The 18753-nt window shown below is 46.5% G+C and overlaps 1 protein-coding gene across 1 annotated transcript in view; it reads right to left on the reverse strand.

Annotated features, from left to right (window-relative positions):
• eogt (EGF domain-specific O-linked N-acetylglucosamine (GlcNAc) transferase) overlaps positions 1-18753 on the reverse strand; it is a gene marked incomplete at both ends in the record, with an annotated part of 89986 nt that overhangs the window by 8118 nt on the left and 63115 nt on the right. The window contains 2 exons of the mRNA XM_084315809.1: positions 6392-6453; positions 6843-6911. Of these exons, the coding sequence (XP_084171935.1) occupies positions 6392-6453; positions 6843-6911 (131 nt within the window). The remainder of the gene's footprint in view (positions 1-6391; positions 6454-6842; positions 6912-18753) is intronic.

Raw genomic sequence — 18753 nt, forward strand, 5'->3', positions numbered from 1 at the left:
TTCACCCATTCACTCACTACATTCACAGACTGATGGCGGAGGCAACCATGCAAGGTGAATTACCATCAGCACTTAAGCCGGTGGAACGTTCTCTGTCTCCGAGTTGGGACCTCCAACTGGTCCTCGGCTGGTTGTCCGAGGCCCCGTTTGAGCCTCTTTCAAGACTGCTTTCCTGCTGGCCATCACCTCCGCTAAGCGCGTGGGTGAGCTTTGTGCTCTCTCGGTGCGGCCTGAGTGCTTGTCTATTCGTGTCAATATCGGTGCGACTCTGAGGCCTAATCCAGTCTTCGTGCCAAAAAATATCCGGAGTTCTTTTCGCTCCAGGGATATTGTGGTTCAGGCGTTTCATCCGCCTCCTCATGCTGGTGAGTTAGAGGCGAGTCTTCACCTGTCATGTCCAGTCCGGGCTTTGGGGGTTTACCTCAGCCTGACTCAGGACCTCAGGGCTACCGATCAGCTCTTTGTTTGTTACAGTGGCTCTCGCGCTGGTAAGGCACTGTCGAAACAGCGCCTGTCACATTGGTTGTGCGAGGGCATTGCCCTTTGCTACACGTTGGCTGGGCTGGCCCCCCCTGGGGGTGTCAGGGCGCACTCCACTTGTGGGGTGGCGGCCTCTGCTGCCTTGTTAGGGGGGGCCTCGTGGAGGACATCTGTGCTGCGGCCTCCTGGTCCTCCCCGGGTCCCTTTGTTAGGTTTTACCTCATGGACATGACTGGGGGTTCTGTCTCCCAGGTGGTTCTGAGGTCTCCTCCCCTGCGTCCCGCCCTTCGGTGGGTTAGCAGGGGTGTGTGGGTGTGTGCCACGAGGTGATGTGTCACACGTGGTCCCGCCTGTGCTGTGCGTTTTTAGGGGTCTCAAGTTCCCTCTTTTTCGCACTTTGGTGGAGTTGACTGCCGCCCCCTCTTCACTAGGAAGGGGGGGTGACAGGACTCCCCTCCCCCCTGGTGGTAGGGCTTGCGGGTCCTCAGGGGGTACATTTGTCAGGCCACGCGTCTGCTCTGTCCCATATCTCAATATGGCGAAAGAGCGAGACGCGATTCGCCAGTACGACTATATAACGATAGGTTATGTATATAACCTAGTTATATGAGTACTGGCTGAGCGTCTCGCTCTTAGCGCGCCCTGAGGTCCCTTGGTGGGGTTTTTCTTGATGGAAAACTTTTTCCCGAGGAAGGGCGAGTGTGACCATGCCTGGTGCCTTATAGGGGGACACTGGGGCGGGGCCTGGTCAAGTGCATGGATGCTTTGTTTTCGTTAATGAAGTACAGTAGGTACTGGAGATGAGGTATATCTCGATATGACGAAAGAGCGAGACGCAATTCGCCAGTACGACTATATAACTCAGCCAGTGGCCACTCCCCTCAGAACCCCCCCCCCCGCGATTTATATTTTGTTTTACAATGGGCCATGACAAACCAATTACATAATCCAACATTGTGTAAACAACTAACATATTCCAGGTGACTGTATCTTTTTTTGAATGAGTCGTTATAACGAAATCAATACATCCATTCATAAAGATTATTGTCCGCCATCTTGGTTTCATTCGGAAAAGAATGAACGGCGGATTCATTCAAGAAAAAAAAGTAATTAGGTTGTGGACGGGTTCCGGGGTCACGTGGAGTGTGTTATACGAAATAACAACCGGTAACTTCACTGTTTCAGCCAATCAGAATCAAGAAATTTGCATTCCATTGTATAATAGAAATGAGCTGATAACTTCAAATCCAATCCCAGTTCTAAAACTATACTTATTCCCATGTGATCCTGTATGTAAATGAAAGCAGGCACATTTATTTTATGTTTAACATTTAATAATTTATAATTTAGGACCTGCTCCGAGGTCATCAATTGGCACACATGCGATGCATGCATGCAATTCGTATCTGCGATTAACCCATCCCGTCGTCCTTCCCCCCCAAGGGCAGCCGGGAGCAGACAGGCGTCAACGTGAGCCGTGCCAGGGGACCAATCCAAGTGCTCCTGTCCGTCTTCGTCAAGGACGCCACAGCGTTAGCGATCTTGTTGTTGTGCATGTTTTTCCATTGGGTTTATCTTATCGGGGGGGAAACCCTTGCGAGCACGGGGAGAACATGCAAACTCCACACAGAGAGGCCTGGGAGATACCCCACCTGGGTAACTGGCATCATGGAAACCGGTCCCCAAGCGGGAATCGAACCCTGGACCTTCTTGCTGTGAGGCGACAGTGTTAACCACTACACCACCGTTTCCATGATGCCAGTTACCCAGGTGGGGTATCTCCCAGGCCTTTCTGTGTGGAGTTTGCATGTTCTCCCCGTGCTCGCAAGGGTTTCCCCCCCGATAAGATAAACCCAATGGAAAAACATGCACAACAACAAGATCGCTAACGCTGTGGCGTCCTTGACGAAGACGGACAGGAGCACTTGGATTGGTCCTTATTTGTGATCTGCTTTAAAAAAAACTTCTCATTGATTTCCTCAATAAACAGGAAAAAGGGTAAACTAGAATACAACTGGAGTTCTCATGGAGATAATAGAATCTGTATGTACAATACGTGAAGCAGTTAGATTCCATTTGTTCTGATGCCTTTATATCAATACTAATAATAATAATAATTCATTACATTTATATAGTGCTTTTCTAGACACTCAAAGCGATCCCCACAATCTACAGTGGAAATTGCCTCCTTCACGACCACTGGTAGCACCCAACCTTGGGCTACGCAGGCTCAATGGCTGCCATATACACTGGTACCAGGCACACATCACACTACACAATGGCTGAACGGCTCAGGAGACAGGGATTGATATCAGCCAATTAAGGGGAAGGGATGAATAGGTGGCCTTGATGTCAGAGACCTGATTGGGAATTAGGCCAGGAACATCAGGGAACCCCCTGCTCTTTACGATAAGCTCCCTGGGTTCTTTAACGACCGAATTCAGTCAGGACCTCGGTTTAGCGTCTCATCCGAAGGACGGCACTCGCAGCTGTACGGTGTCCCTATCACTGTAACAGGGGCATTGTTACTGACTAGTCCAGAGGACAGAGTGCCCCCTGCTGGACAACAACACCACTTTGGACAACGGCCTTGACCGGGGCTCGAACCGGTGATCTTCCGATCATGAGACCGGAGCTCTACTCATGTAGCCACGCTGCCTGACAAATAAATTGATACAAATAAATTGACATGGCAAAGATAGGTACTGCTTTTGGATAACTAGTCCTACAGATATGTAGAGAACTTCTGAAGTTCACAGGTACCCAGTGCAACTGTCTCTGGATACCCGTTTATACCTGCAAAGCATGGAAGGGTTCATTAAATCTACTTTCACTAATGCAATTCTCCGGTGTGGAGAGGCCATGAGAATTATTTTGAAAATCCGCCTAAAAATACACACCTAAGTAAATGGAAGATTGCTCCACTTCTACAAGGTCCATTGGCATGTTCTTGGTATCTAGGGACATCTATGGACCTCAGGGAATTACCAGTGTCAGAAATAGTGTGTCTATAACTAGGCTTGCTTAAATTGTGATGAAACAAAGGAGAATATGAATTATGGTTTTTCTTTGCATATTTGACAGTGAATAACACCATGCTAAAAATGACCAGACCAGACATGCCACTGAGTTCGTTCAGTACCTTCTTGAGATCATGTGTACAAAAAATCTAAGGGAAGGAATAAAGGGAAGATGATTAAACAGAAGGTTTTGTAGATACAGTACTGAATTCTGCCATCCGGACTCATGCCATTTGAAATATTATTATAGAATATAGAATAGCAGGCCTATAAATGACCTTATTATAGCGATGTTGCACATCTATGGATCGGGCCAAATCTACTTGTTCCAATTCAATTTGGATTTAGTATCACCAGGCGTGCATGAAGAACCGAGAATGAAATCTACTGTAAATACAGTCAGCTTTTTATTTTTGCGACAGGTCCGCCATTTTGAATCCGTTTGGAACGTGGATTGTTGCTAAATGTTCACAGAAGGGAGACAAACTAACTGCGCTCCAAACTATGCCAATAACGTTCAGTTTTGTGGTATATAATATAATCCAGAGAAATAAGAGAAATAAAAAATAATAATTAGGAAGTAATTTGCTCCCAGAAAGCTGGAGAACCCTAGGAGATGTAGTTTTTCGAAATTGCAACGCTCATTGAAAGCCCTATCTTTCCTTCATCATAATGACTACAGCAAAATGGCCGCTCAGATTTATTTCTGGTCGAAATTCGCGATCTATTGAATACAATTCCTAAACTCATATTTCATTAATAACACTTTAACCTATTGGTAAACAAACGTATTGCTGAAAATATACACTATGACTGCTGTTGTGACATGGTTAGGATGTTTACTGTTGGATACATTTGGGGGGAAAACGAACATTATGTCATACTGTCTAGAGAGAATGATTTGTGGTCCGGTACCGCATGGGTGGAAGAACATGAAATCCAGGCCACTTACCCACTAAACACTTACCCTTCTTAAAGTTTCTACAGAGAGTATTTCTGTTTACTTCGGGCTGCCATGATGAATTGAATGTGACTTGGGAGTGAAAATAACACATTTTAATCAAGATGTAAGCTTCCAGTAAACAGACAGACTCTCCGTATACATTTTGAGAAGTTGGACCATTTCAACAGCTTTCAACAACAAAGTATTTGACAAATAATGTTTAGGTAATATAAAATGCTTCTGAGTGAATAAAGTTAAATTACATGATATACCATCGCCCGGGAGATCTAAAGTTAATTTGCCCAGCTGTGATATGAAGCTACAGTAGCAAAGTGTATCGGTACATATACAACCAGGAAACAGTCAGGTCCAGCCCAGCAGCTGACTGTGGTCGCTGGACCAAGGCTTTGTGGGACCATCACTACCTAGACGTGCTTTGAAATCTTGTTGTCTTTACTTACTTTGGGTTCTCCAAGCATCCCGATCCTGAGCCAACCTCTCCAGCTGGCCCCAGGTGTGTCCCATCTTCTTGGCATCATCTTCCAAGTCTCTGCGCCAGGTGTTTCGTGGTTGGCCTCTCTTTCTTTTTCCCTTGGGGGTTCCACCTGAGAGATTGTCTTGTGATGCTCAGGGATGGTTTACGGAGTGTATGGCCAATCCATCTCCAACGCCGCTGGAGATTCTATTTCTCTGCTGGCTGTTGTTGTGTTCGTTGCCACAGGTCTTTGTTGCTGATGGTGTTAGGCCAGCGAATCTGGAGGATTCGGCACAGACAGGTGTTTAAGAAAACTTGTAGTTTATTGGTTGTGGTGACAGTGGTCCTCCAGGTCTCAGCGCCATAGAGTAGGACTGACTTCACGTTGGTGTTAAAGATCCTGATCTTGCTTGTGATGGAAAAGTCTCTTGAGCTCCAGATGTTTTTTAGTTAGAGAAAGGCTCCTCTGGCCTTGCCAAACCTGGCTCTCACATCAGCATCTGTTCCACCTTGCTTGTTAACCATGCTGCCCAGGTAGTTGTTGTCTTTACATGACATTATATTTAAGGCATTTAGGAGATGCTGATATTCATCCAGAGTGACTCTCACAACAAGTGCAACAGTGGAATTAGCTCAAACTCTCGTTTCAACAAACAACATAGTCAATGGTAAATGGTGCATTCATATAGCGCAGTAGGTGTTTGGGTGGTGGAGGCCGTTGGTTTGCAGTAGGTGTTTGGGTGGTGGAGGCTGTTGGTTTGCAGTAGGTGTTTGGGTGGTGGAGGCTGTTGGTTTGCAGTAGGTGTTTGGGTGGTGGAGGCTGTTGGTTTGCAGTAGGTGTTTGGGTGGTGGATGCTGTTGGTTTGCAGTAGGTGTTTGGGTGGTGGAGGCTGTTGGTTTGCAGTAGGTGTTTGGGTGGTGGATGCTGTTGGTTTGCAGTAGGTGTTTGGGTGGTGGAGGCTGTTGGTTTGCAGTAGGTGTTTGGGTGGTGGAGGCTGTTGGTTTGCAGTAGGTGTTTGGGTGGTGGAGGCTGTTGGTTTGCAGTATGTGTTTGGGTGGTGGAGGCTGTTGGTTTGCAGTATGTGTTTGGGTGGTGGAGGCTGTTGGTTTGGGTGGTGGAGGCTGTTGGTTTGCAGTAGGTGTTTGGGTGGTGGAGGCTGTTGGTTTGCAGTAGGTGTTTGGGTGGTGGAGGCTGTTGGTTTGCAGTAGGTGTTTGGGTGGTGGAAGCTGTTGGTTTGCAGTAGGTGTTTGGGTGGTGGAGGCTGTTGGTTTGCAGTAGGTGTTTGGGTGGTGGAGGCTGTTGGTTTGCAGTAGGTGTTTGGGTGGTGGATGCTGTTGGTTTGCAGTAGGTGTTTGGGTGGTGTAGGCTGTTGGTTTGCAGTAGGTGTTTGGGTGGTGGAGGCTGTTGGTTTGATTGAAACGCCCCTCTGAAGCAACAGGACCAGTGCTTTAGTTTAGTGTTGTTCTACTCACTTGTACTTGTAGTCCACGGCGCTGACCTCCAGTAGAGGCACAGTTTTGAGAGTGTTCACCAGCTGGAGGAACATGAAAAGAAACGTATTCTCGGATCAATGAGACCAAACGCATATAAATCACAGGCCTTTTTCACTCCTGCGGTTTATAGAAAATAAGATTTTAAATGGGCACTTAAGACAGGCGGGTAGTAGATCAATGGTAAAGCAGGTGAGGGGGGGGGGGGTATTAGAGAGGAGGAGGAGGGCAAGAGGATGGAACGAATGAAGATGAGGAGGAAGGGAGAGCGAGAGGGAGGGAGAGGTAACAGAGAGATATAATAAGAGAGTAAGAGAGAAAAAGAGAGTAATAGAGAGAAAGAGTAGGTAAGTAAGAGATAGTGAGAGAGAGAGAGAGAGAGAGAGAGAGAGAGAGAGAGAGAGAGAGAGAGAGAGAGAAGTGCTGAACTCACCTCTACTTGGTTTAGTATCCGTCTATATTCTGTGCTACGAACCAACAGCGTGACACGAACTCGCCCCTCCTGTAAACAGAGAAGCAGCCAATAATCAAGTCCTAATACTAAGCAGCATAGTCTCTCTCATGTTAATAGTCCTAATACTAAGCAACATACAGTCTCTCTCGTGTTAATAGTCCTAATACTAAGCAACATACAGTCTCTCTCGTGTTAATAGTCCTAATACTAAGCAGCATAGTCTCTCTCATGATAATAGTCCAAATACTAAGCAGCATACAGTCTCTCTCATGATAATAGTCATAATACTAAGCAGCATACAGTCTCTCTCATGATAATAGTCCTAATAATAAGCAGCATAGTCTCTCTCATGATAATAGTCCAAATACTAAGCAGCATACAGTCTCTCTCATGATAATAGTCCTAATAATAAGCAGCATACATCCTCACGGTAGAGGAAAGTTTACTGTGTTTGATGTGGTACAATCCACTGCAGTTGATGGGGTTGAACAAAGACACAACACCATCATGCATATTCCTATACTGCCCCCTTGTGCCTGAAAGAGTTCCTACATGCTTTTTTTGGAGGCACGACAGCATGTGCACAAACTGAGAGGCTTGTGCATTATGGGAACTAGCAGCGATAGCAGCACCCATTGGTGATGACAAAAAAAAGGGAATAAGCACACAAAAAAATCTGCAGAGAGCAAGGAGCAGCAGAGAGCAGCTAGAGTAAGTGAAATCCCTGTGTCACTCAAAAAAGTAGACTAGTCTTACAACTTTTTCACCTCTCTCCCCCCTCTGGGAAGAGCGAATGCCAATCCGAGAACAGATGTGCCATCACATGCACAGCATCAATCTTTATTTGGGGATATGCGTGCGATTATCAGCATAAATAATAAGCAAACATTTTTGGTGGAGTGTGGACCTTTGAGATCCAAATGATTTCATTAAACACAATTAAAACCGCTATATCACGGTTAAATCCATGCTATTGCAATCTGCCATCGACTGATCTTGGTCAATGTCACCAGGTGTGCTCAGATGTCTTGAGGAAGGCACGCGGCATTATCAAGGACACCTCTCATCCCAATCACAGACTATTTGCCCTCCTCCCCTCCAGGAGACGCTACAGGAGCCTCCGCTCCAAGTCAAGCAGACTCAGGCACAGCTTCTTTCCCTCAGCTGTCATCTCCCTGATCTCTGTGCCACGTTGACACCTCCCCCCCCCCCATACCATAAACTCTGAACTCTGACTCCATTGCCTACACCCTAAGCTCTGTTACTCATACTGTACGACTCTGAATGCCTATCCTCAATTTATACCTACCTCCTGCTTTCACTGTCTACAACTGCCCTACAGTGTAATCATAGTAATCATAATAATCTTAACTACCCACCTCATACTATATAGTCTACCCATATACTCTGTATGATAGCATGTACAACAGTGCTGTATATACCTCATATAGGCACACTGTACTGTGGGCTGTGGCAGACCAGCTGGCGTAGTTCTGGAGGCCGCTATATCTCGGCCAAAGCACTGGGGCATATGCCCATATTAGGAAGTCCGAGGAGACTTTTTGGAAGGAGATCCCCGCTCTGTGTGTCCAACCCTTCGATTGTCTGAGAACCCGCTTTGGTATCGAGTCGACCCCTGCGTCTCTGCTCCCGGATCAGCCCCTGCCCGTATGAGCACCGATCCCTGTGTACCGACCCCCGCTATCGGATGCGGTTATATAGCGTATTGGTTCATGCTCCGCTCACTTATGGAATGTTCCCCTATATCATATATGATTTTGAAAACTTTCAGCAACCATGCACCCACATCCGTCCGGCCACGCCCACATCCACCCACGAATATAAGCACGGGGCATGGCCGCACTCCAGCTCCTTCCCTTCTTTCAACACACGGAAGTCCGTGACGTGCACCTTCTTCAGCTATTGAGATTAGTTAGTTAGTTAGTTAGTTAGTTAGTTAGTTAGTTAGTTAGTTAGTTAGTTAGTTAGTTAGTTAGTTAGTCATTCATGTTGCTGTCTTTTTCTTTTTGCCTTTAAAGAAAAAGTTAAGACGACATCACCACCAACCTCCTCTGTGGGCCGCGGAAGTTCCCTGACTCAACTTCGTGGTGAGAGGGTAGGCTTCGGCGGCGTTCAGAGCTGGGTGCGCACCAGCGGCCGTTGAGCGCCCCTCTTCAGTGAGAGGCTCTCCGACTCCGGTGTCCCCTCCGGGGGTTGACTTACGGCGCAAGCTCCCCGTCGCTGCTTGCTCCCGTCATTCGGTGAGCAGCTGTGACTGGTGATCGGGTGGTTTTCACCAGCATTTCCTTCTCCCAGCCTCCGCCGTTCGCCATGAGTGTGGTACTGCTCAGAAGCCATCGCCTCCGGCGTCAACATCAAACGGACCCCCCGACGAGTGAGGTGGTCAGCAGTAGGAGGAAGGGTACGCGCGGACCACGGGGTTCAGGTCCCCCGGTCTCTGCGGAAAATGCTGAGGCCCTGCATCTCTTACCAGCACATCACAGATGTTGCATGAAGTGGACGCGGGTGTAATCATGGGGAGAGACGCTGCTGGACTTTTCTTCAGAGTTTGTGACGGTAGACTGGTGAAACGTCGCACGGCACTCAGTAGGCGAACTGAGCCGTGTTCAGGTAAGGGCCGGCGCCGGCGCCTTATGGTGTTTCACCGTCCTGGTACTGTCACTGCAGCAGCAGGTTCTTTCATCTCTCTCTCTCTGTTCTGCCCTCGAAATACTATACGTTAAAATGAGAAAGGTCCCTCTCTAAAGGAGGGACAAGTTTTTAACGTGCATGTGTTTATTCACTGTATTTTGAAGTAGCTCTCGTATGAAATAAGTAATGAGGGCCCGTTGTTTTTTTCTGTTGATAACAGCGCAAATTGACGGATGCCGTTCTCTTGTGTGTGAGAAAGTTTGGGATTCATTGAGAACACACCTTTTAAAACAGGCGTATGCTCTGAGTTCGCAATTGACATTGCTATTTATGTTAGCTTGCATTGCCCCTCTCTTTTTCATTCAGTCTGTGTATTTTTTCACGTGTCAATGTGAAATGGCATGACTCGACATGGCATGAAGTCTTTCGCTGGTGACACGGAGAACGTGGGGCTTCGGGAAACACGCCTCTTGAACAGGTGCAATTTTCTGTGCTCACGGTTGCTGGCTGCTATGTTCGTTCATGATATCTTTTCATTGTAAAACGCAACTCGCGGCTATTAAGCGCCGCTTCGTGCTTCCAAAAAAGAGGCCTCATACATTTGTATTTTACGCGAGGCTCTGGCTGTATATTAACACTCGGTTGTTTCTCCCCTCCTGCCCCCCATTTACAGGGGCCAGTTTCGAATTGCAGTCTCTCGTAGGTGCTCTTTGAGAGTGGTTTTGAAAATGGGTAGTGATTCACATTCCTTTACAGCTTTGGGTAGGGCGTTCCACATTGCAAAACGTGTTTAGTCCCTTGTTTGAGCCGAATCTGGGTTTAACATGATTTGTGGAGCTCCCTCTGGTGTTGTGGTCGTGGTGTTCACTGACCTTTGGGAAGTATTTTGACATGTACATGGGTACTTTAGTCATGTAGTGTATCTTGTAGACCAGGCCCACTGCAAGTTGCTGTACTCTGTCGTCTACTCTAAGCCATCCTAGGTAGTCAAAGTGGGCTGGGGTGAGGTGGGTTCTAGGAGTAAGGTCAAGTAGTAGTCTGACCAGTTTGTTTTGTGATGTTTATAATCTTGTTTTTAGCGCCTTTGAGGTGCTTTGGTACCATGAGGTGCAAGCATAGTCGTAGTACCCTTGAATGAGTGCTCCTGCCAGAGTCTTCAGGGTATTCTTGTTTACCAGGGAGGAGATCCGGTACAAGAATCTAGTTTTTTGATTACATTGGATGCCATTTTGTCACAGGAAAGATTTGCCTCTAGGATGGAACCTAGGTATGTAATTTCATCTTTCCTTGTGACAATATTGTCACCCACTGTAACTGAGAAGCCTTGTTTGTTTGTTTATTTGATAAGAGAATGGACTCTATTTTACCCAGGTGTAATGATAGTTTGTTATCAGCAAGCCAGGTGCAGATCCTGCCGAGTTCTGAGCTGAGGGTTTTTTCAACCTGTAACTTGTTCTTGTCAGAGACCAGCAGGGCTGAGTCGTCCGTGAACAAGAACAAGTTGCAGTCACAAGCTGACGACATGTCATTTGCATAAATTAGGAACAGTAGCGGTCCTAGTATGCTTCCTTGTGGAACACCACAGCTCACTGTGAGGGGGGGTGGGATAGAGTACCGTTTACCTCCACCATCTGTCTCTCCCCTCAAGGTAGGATTGCATCCAGCTCACTGATAGACTATCAAAACTACTGGGGGATCCCTGGCCATTGAAGACGTCACAGGCTTCGCGTTTTCTTATTGGCCGAAGGATGTATCTGTGAGTTACAGGACCTGCACTGCAGACCACCGACATTGTAAATGGGAGGTAACGCGATGCAGTCAAGGCTTTTGTCCTTCTGCTCTGCTTTCTTTTAACGGTTGTGTATATTGGGCTTTTATGCCCATTTTCCAATCTGTTAAATAACCCTTTTTCAATTGTTTCACTCACGTTGAGGTCTCTTTGGGATAAGTTCAAGTTTCAAGTTTCTTTATTAGTTGTCATACAGAAATACAGAATACTTTTGCATGAAATGCTTCTTTCTGTTTTGCTCCTGAGAGTGTGCTAGATAAAATAACAAGATAGTATAAAATACTATAATATAAGTATAAAATAGAAAGTCAAGTACATAAACAAGTGTAAACAAAACAAAAAAAGTTCAATATACATATATACAGTATATGTACAGTCTATACAATGCAGATACAGTACAGTGTAGAAATGGTGAGGTATAGCTTAGCTTGTGGTGCCACCTTGTGGTGGTGAGGTGCAATGAGGTGCATGAGATTGATGTCAATCAATATAAAGTGTGTTAGTGTCTAAAGTGGGTAAAATGGGTGCTACAGTGTGTTGTTTATTTAAAGTGGGTGTGTGCGTGTGGATGTGTGTGTTGTGGGTGTATTTGATGGTCTGTTATTGTTCATTGAGCATCCTGATGGCCTGGGGATAGAAGCTCCTTCTGAGTCTCTCTGTGCTTGCCATGAGACTCCAGTATCGCTTGCCTGACCGCAGCAGTTCAAAGAGGCAGTTGTTTGGGTGGCTGGGGTCTTTGATTATTCTCTTAGCCTTACCCATGTAGCGCTTGTTGTAAATGTCTTGGAGAGTGGGAAGCCCCCCTCCAATTGTGCGTTCGGCTGAACGGGCCACTCTCTGTAGTCTGCTACGGTCTTGTGCAGTGCTATTCCCAAACCAGGAGGTGATATTGCCAGTCAGGATGCTCTCTATTGTGCATGAGTAGAAGTTCTTGAGGATCTTCTGGCTCACTTTGAACTTCCTTAGGCGCCTAAGGAAGTAGAGGCGTTGTCGTGCTTTCTTGTTAACACTGTCAATGTGCGTGGTCCATGTCAAGTCCTCGGATATGTGGACTCCGAGGTACTTAAGGGGCCTTTCTCACTCACCTATTCGTTTCCATTCCATTCCGTTCTAGCCCGTTCCGAGATCTAATGCGAACTTCCCCCCTCCCTCTCCCCCCTCTAGTTTGTGTACACACTGCAGTCTTGGTTCGCTCCGGGTTCTGTTTACGGTTTGCCTTTTGAGCGTTTACGCTTGCCGTAGGCAATGATGTCACGTTCGAAAATGTAAACAGGAAGTGTCTTAACACGACGGCGGAGACTGTGTAACATGCGTTACTTTATGAAGAAGATGTCAATGTGTTGATAAATGAAGTGTGGGCCCAATATGTTAGGATATGCCAATGTCAGCATATTTGGGTCACTTGACCTTTAAGATTCCAGGTATGGGTGTGGTTAGGGGCGGTCCCAGCCATCAGGGGGCCATCTTGGATTGGAATCATGGCCTCATGGAGTTTTGTTTGCTTACTGCTATTGTGAGAGGAAGGGGGGATTTTTCCAGGCCTCCTAAAAGATTCTCCAGTAACCAAGGACAGTTCAGCTACAGTGGTTTTTCCCAGTGGATTACTTCTTTTTCCTTTCCTTTTCTAAGATGTGGATCAACCCAGGACTTATCACCTTTTGGACACTCAAAGGTTTGAGTGTTGTTGGACACTACTAACTCTACCATGCAGGCTGCATGGTCTGGTAGGCCTGAACATTATACATGGTAACACACATGGTAACATTATACACGGTACATTATATATGGTAACATTGTACATGGTAAACATACATGGTAACACAACACACATGGTAACATTATACACGGTACATTATATATGGTAACATTGTACATGGTAAACATACATGGTAACACACATGGTAACATTATACACGGTACATTATACATGGTAACATTATACACGGTACATTATACATGGTAACATTGTACATGGTAAACATTCAAGAAACTTGAAACTTGAAACTTGGTAACATACATTGTAACATTATACACGGTACATTATATATGGTAACATTGTACATGGTAAACATACAGGGTAACATTATACACGGTACATTATACATGGTAACATTTATGTTGGGGCTAATGGACTGTAAAGCTGACAGGACCGTTCTTATTGGTTTGAGATGATTTTTGTCATACCATACGTTGCTATGGGGTGCCCCATTTATTTTGATCCTCTTTTTGGTTAATACAACACTTTGAATTTAACACTGTTCCAGGGTTGAAGAATCTATCGCATGTCCCCTCCGATACATGCAGAGTCAGCCAGCCACTTCTTTTCACCTGCCAGCGCGGACTCACAAACAATTCCTGGGTTAATCCCGAAGGGGTGCAAGTTCTCTCGAACTCGTGTTCCCCGGACATGGAGCACCTTTCTATCCTGTGTCGTCCGTTTCACCTCCCGAGGGAGTTCACCGCGGTCATCATGACCGCCGTATATATTCCCCCACACGCGAATACGGGCAAAACGCTGGGCGAACTACATGATCACCTGAACAGACACCAAATAAAACATCCAGACGCAGCGATGGTAGTGGCCGGCGATTTCAACCAGGCAAACCTGAAGAAAGTGATGCCGTCCTTTTTTCAGCACATCGCTTGCTCCACCAGAGGGAAAAACACACTCGACCACTGTTATTCCCCGTTCAGAGCCGGCTACAAGGCAGTAGCCGCTCCGCCATTAACGGGGTCCTCAAGCTCGAGCGATCACGACTCCATCTTGCTATTTCCGGCATATCAGCAAAGATCACGTGACGCCGTCGTGTCACGTGAGACAAAGAAGTGGACCGACGAATCAGAGGCCACGCTCCAGGACGTGTTTACAGATACGGATTGGGATATGTTCAAAGGAAGCGCCAGTGACGTCAGCGAGCTCGCAGACACAGTGGTGAGCTACATAATAACAATAGCTGATGGTATTGTCCCCAGGAAAACGGTGCGGGTTTTCCCAAACCAGAAACCGTGGGTGGACAGCACTATTAGAGCAGCTCTGAACTCTCGCACCACCGCCTACAACCTGGGTAGAGAGTCAGGAAACATGGAGGAGTATAAGGCTTCAGTCTATACTCTACGCAAGGCTGTTAAACTTGCTAAGAGGACATATGCTGACAAACTGGAGACACAAATGGCACAAAACGACACAAGAGGATTATGGCAGGGACTGAAAACAATAACTGACTATAAAGTCAGCGCCCCCTCAATGGGGAGCGACGACGCCTCCCTCGCAGACAAGCTCAACACCTTCTATGCTCGGTTTGGTGTAGACAGTGGCGCTGCTGGCTCTCCGGCTAGTGACGTCACTGGCGCGCCGGCTGTTGTGGAGGGGGGGGGGGGGCAACAGCGGGGGGGCGGGGACGCTCTCTCGTTGTCGGAACACAGTGTGAGAAGAGCATTTATGCAGGTGAACACCAGGAAGGCTGCTGGCCCAGATGGCATAACAGGACGCATACTCAAGTCCTGTGCCAACCAGCTGGCCCCAGTGTTCACCGCCATATTTAATCAATCCCTGGCGGAGTCAGTGGTGCCTGCCTGCTTCAAGATGTCTACCATCATCCCTGTACCGAAGAAACCCTCCCCAACATGTCCAAATGACTACAGACCGGTGGCACTCACCTCTGTGGTCATGAAATGTTTCGAGAGGCTGGTCAAGGACCACATTTGTGCCTCCCTCCCCAGTGATATGGACCCTATGCAATTTGCATACAGGACAAACAGGTCCACAGACGACGCGGTCTCCCAGGTACTGCACAGCACCCTCTCGCACCTTGACCGTCAGAAGGGGGGCTATGTGAGACTGTTGTTCATTGACTACAGCTCAGCGTTCAACACCATAGTCCCCACCAGACTGGTGGACAAGCTGATCGAGCTAGGTCTGAGCTCCGCCCTGAGCGCCTGGGTACTGGACTTTCTGAGCGAAAGACCCCAGGCGGTCAGGGTGGGGGGTCAGACCTCCAACACCATCACCCTGAGCATCGGGTCCCCTCAGGGCTGTGTTCTGAGCCCCCTGCTGTACTCACTCTACACACACGATTGTGTGGCCAAGTTCAGCTCCAACTCCATAGTGAAGTTCGCAGACGACACGGTGGTGGTGGGGCTGATCTCGGACAACGACGAGAAGGCCTACCGGGAGGAGGTTGAGGTACTGGAACGCTGGTGCCAGGACAACAGCCTGCTCCTGAACATTGGTAAAACCAAGGAGCTGATCGTGGATTATAGGAGAGGACAGCAGGAGACGCACACACCACTGATGATTAACGGGGCTACCGTGGACAGGGTGAGCAGCTTTAAGTACCTGGGGGTCCACATCTCAGAGGACCTGACATGGTCAACACACATAGACACAGTAGTAAAGAAGGCGAAACAGTGCCTCTACCACCTGAGACAGTTAAGGAAGTACAGAGTATCGGGGAAGATACTCCAGTCCTTCTACTCAGGAGCTGTAGAGAGCATCCTGACCGGAAACATCACTGCCTGGTATGGAAACAGCACGGCACAGGACAAGAAGGCCCTACAGAGAGTGGTGCGCTCAGCCGAGCGTACCACGGGTATTGCACTACCCCCCCTGCAGGTTCTATACAACAAGAGGTGCAAATCCAGAGCCTGCAGAATAATGAAAGACCCTCACCACCCCAATAACAGCCTGTTCCAGCTGCTGAGGTCAGGCAGACGCCTGCGAACCCCAGCTACTAGGACAGAGCGGCTTAGGCTCAGCTTCTTCCCCCAGGCCATCAGAGCCCTGAACAATGAACATTGAGTGCTCAGAACATTGAACTATCCACACACAAGCACACATGAACACACACACGACACGCACGCTGTGCACGCTCACACACGAGCAGCCACTTAACACTTTAACATGAGCGGGCACACACTCATGTCGCACACACGCACACTTATGGCCAAAAGGAAAGGACACTTTAAATTAGAATAACAGGAACAGTGTATTGCACTACCAAAGCTAACTAGCATGTCCCATATGCTCTGTAAATAACTATAGATACCGAGATGTCACTCCATGTTACCTGTTACCTGTTCACTGCACAATGTTGTTTTTTTATTTTTTGATTCTATTATATGTTGTACCACTGTATTGCACATCGTTGCGGGCGAGACCACCCGCATTTCATTGTATACCTGTATGCCGTGACAATTAAAACTCTTGACTTGACTTGACTCTCATTGGCGAGGTGTAACGTGTGGGAGGCTCACACTACCCTCGACATCTCCTGTCCTTGCTGTGCAGGCGCCCTGACCAACCTGTAGGAGTCGCTGTTTACAACGACCAGATTACCACCTACTCCCCTCCCGCTGACTCTGCCAATCACGAGTTGGTTGGAATTGAGTCAGTATGACGGCCGGCCCAAGCCGGAGGCAACGCTGACAGCCGGATTCGATACCGGTGTCTCACGAGTTGGTGACGAGCGCTTAGACCGCTGCGCCACCCAGCCGCCCATGAATGTAAACTTGTTTATAAACTTGTTCAAACCTCCTGGTTCTTTTTGGCTACATTGCCATTTGCCACACATACATTGATATAATAATAATAATAATAATAATAATAATAATAATAATAATAATAATAATAATAATAATAATAATAATAATAATAATAATAATAATAATAATAATAATAATAATAATAATAATAATAATAATAATAATAATAATAATAATAATAATAATAATAATAATAATAATAATAATAATAATAATAATAATAATAATAATAATAATAATAATAATAATAATAATAAATTGTATTTGTAGCGCACGTTCCGTTCCCTAAGATCCCAAAGTGCTACAGGGTTAAAACATAGTTAAAAACATAGTATAAACAGAAAAGTAAAGCAGGCCCACAAGCTTATAAATGTTGTCAGTCTCTGTGGCGCAATTGGTTAGCGCGTTCGGCTGTTAACCGGAAGGTTGGTGGTTCAAGCCCACCCAGGGACGGCCTGCTTTTGCAGTGCCCTTCACCTTTGAAAATGCCCCCTTGTATATTTGCACCATATGACTGTTGCTATGTTCAGTACTGTGTGCCTTGTGTAGGCTACCTTGAGTATAGTTACTACCTTCTGTATCATTGCTGCTTGTGACATTTGTTTGGCACCATTGTAAATGAGACCTTGGTCTCAATGAGTTTCCACTGGATAAATAAATGTTAAATAAATAAAATAATGTATTAATAATTTATGAATGTATATACCGTACTTTTCGCACTATAAGCCACACTGTACTATAAGCCGCAGGTGTTTTAATGTTTAATTACCATATGTAATTAGCATTGGGACACAATACTGTCGGACAAATAACAAGAATTAACTCATTTACAAGTTGTATTAAGTTTAGCAAATAAGGGAACAGATAAATAACATTTCAATGCAGTCAAAAAAGCAATATTTAGATTTTTACATTTTCGGGTTTGGTCACGTCGAGTCACATATAAGCCGCACCGTTATATAAGCCGCAGGGTCGAAAAATGGGGGAAAAAGCTGCGGCTTATAGTCCGAAAAGTTAGGTATATATTTTTTTTTGCTCCACTTTTTCTCCTTTTTCGTTTTTTTTCTCCTATCCCAATTTAGTCATGCCAATTCCCCCCTCCCCTGATCGTTGCTCCCATGTGCCCCCCACTGGTCAGTCGTAGGGAGGGTTGAAGAATCTATCGCATGTCCCCTCCGATACATGCAGAGTCAGCCAGCCACATCTTTTCACCTGCCAGCGTGGACTCTCATTGGCGAGGTGTAACGTGTGGGAGGCTCACACTACCCTCGACATCTCCTGTCCTTGCTGTGCAGGCGCCCTGACCGACCTGTAGGAGTCGCTGTTTACAACGACCAGATTACCACCTACTCCCCTCCCGCTGACTCTGCCAATTGAGTCAGTATGACGGCCGGCCCAAGCCGGAGGCAACGCTAACAGCCGGATTCGATACCGGTGTCTCACGAGTTGGTGACGAGCGCTTAGACCGCTGCGCCACCCAGCCGCCCATGAATGTATATCTTTGAATGTTAGTTGATGAATAAATGTATATATGCCAACTAATACATACAGAAGGACATAGTATGTAGTATGTTAAACAGTACTGTATATTTGTATGTCATAAATATCTTGATGAAACAGTACTGTATATCTGTATGTCATAAATGTCTTGATTAATTGAAAATGGGGGACCCTGATGTAAACAAGACAAAAGTATTTTGCTGGTCTGCATCCTCTTAACAATTGTTTGTATTGAGCCGTACTGTATTGTACGTACCCATTCTGCAATCTGTAGCTGTAAGCCGCAAATGCGGTCCATCCGCATATCTGGCAAGTGGCAACCCAAATTCGTCCCTGGCGCATGCACACTAGCCCAAAACCATATGGTGGTTGGAACCATCGGTAGGTGGGGTTGTCCGGCACTGCAGA

Source organism: Notolepis coatsorum, assembly GCF_963971535.1.
Source record: "Notolepis coatsorum genome assembly, chromosome: 6".
Taxonomy (NCBI): domain Eukaryota; kingdom Metazoa; phylum Chordata; class Actinopteri; order Aulopiformes; family Paralepididae; genus Notolepis; species Notolepis coatsorum.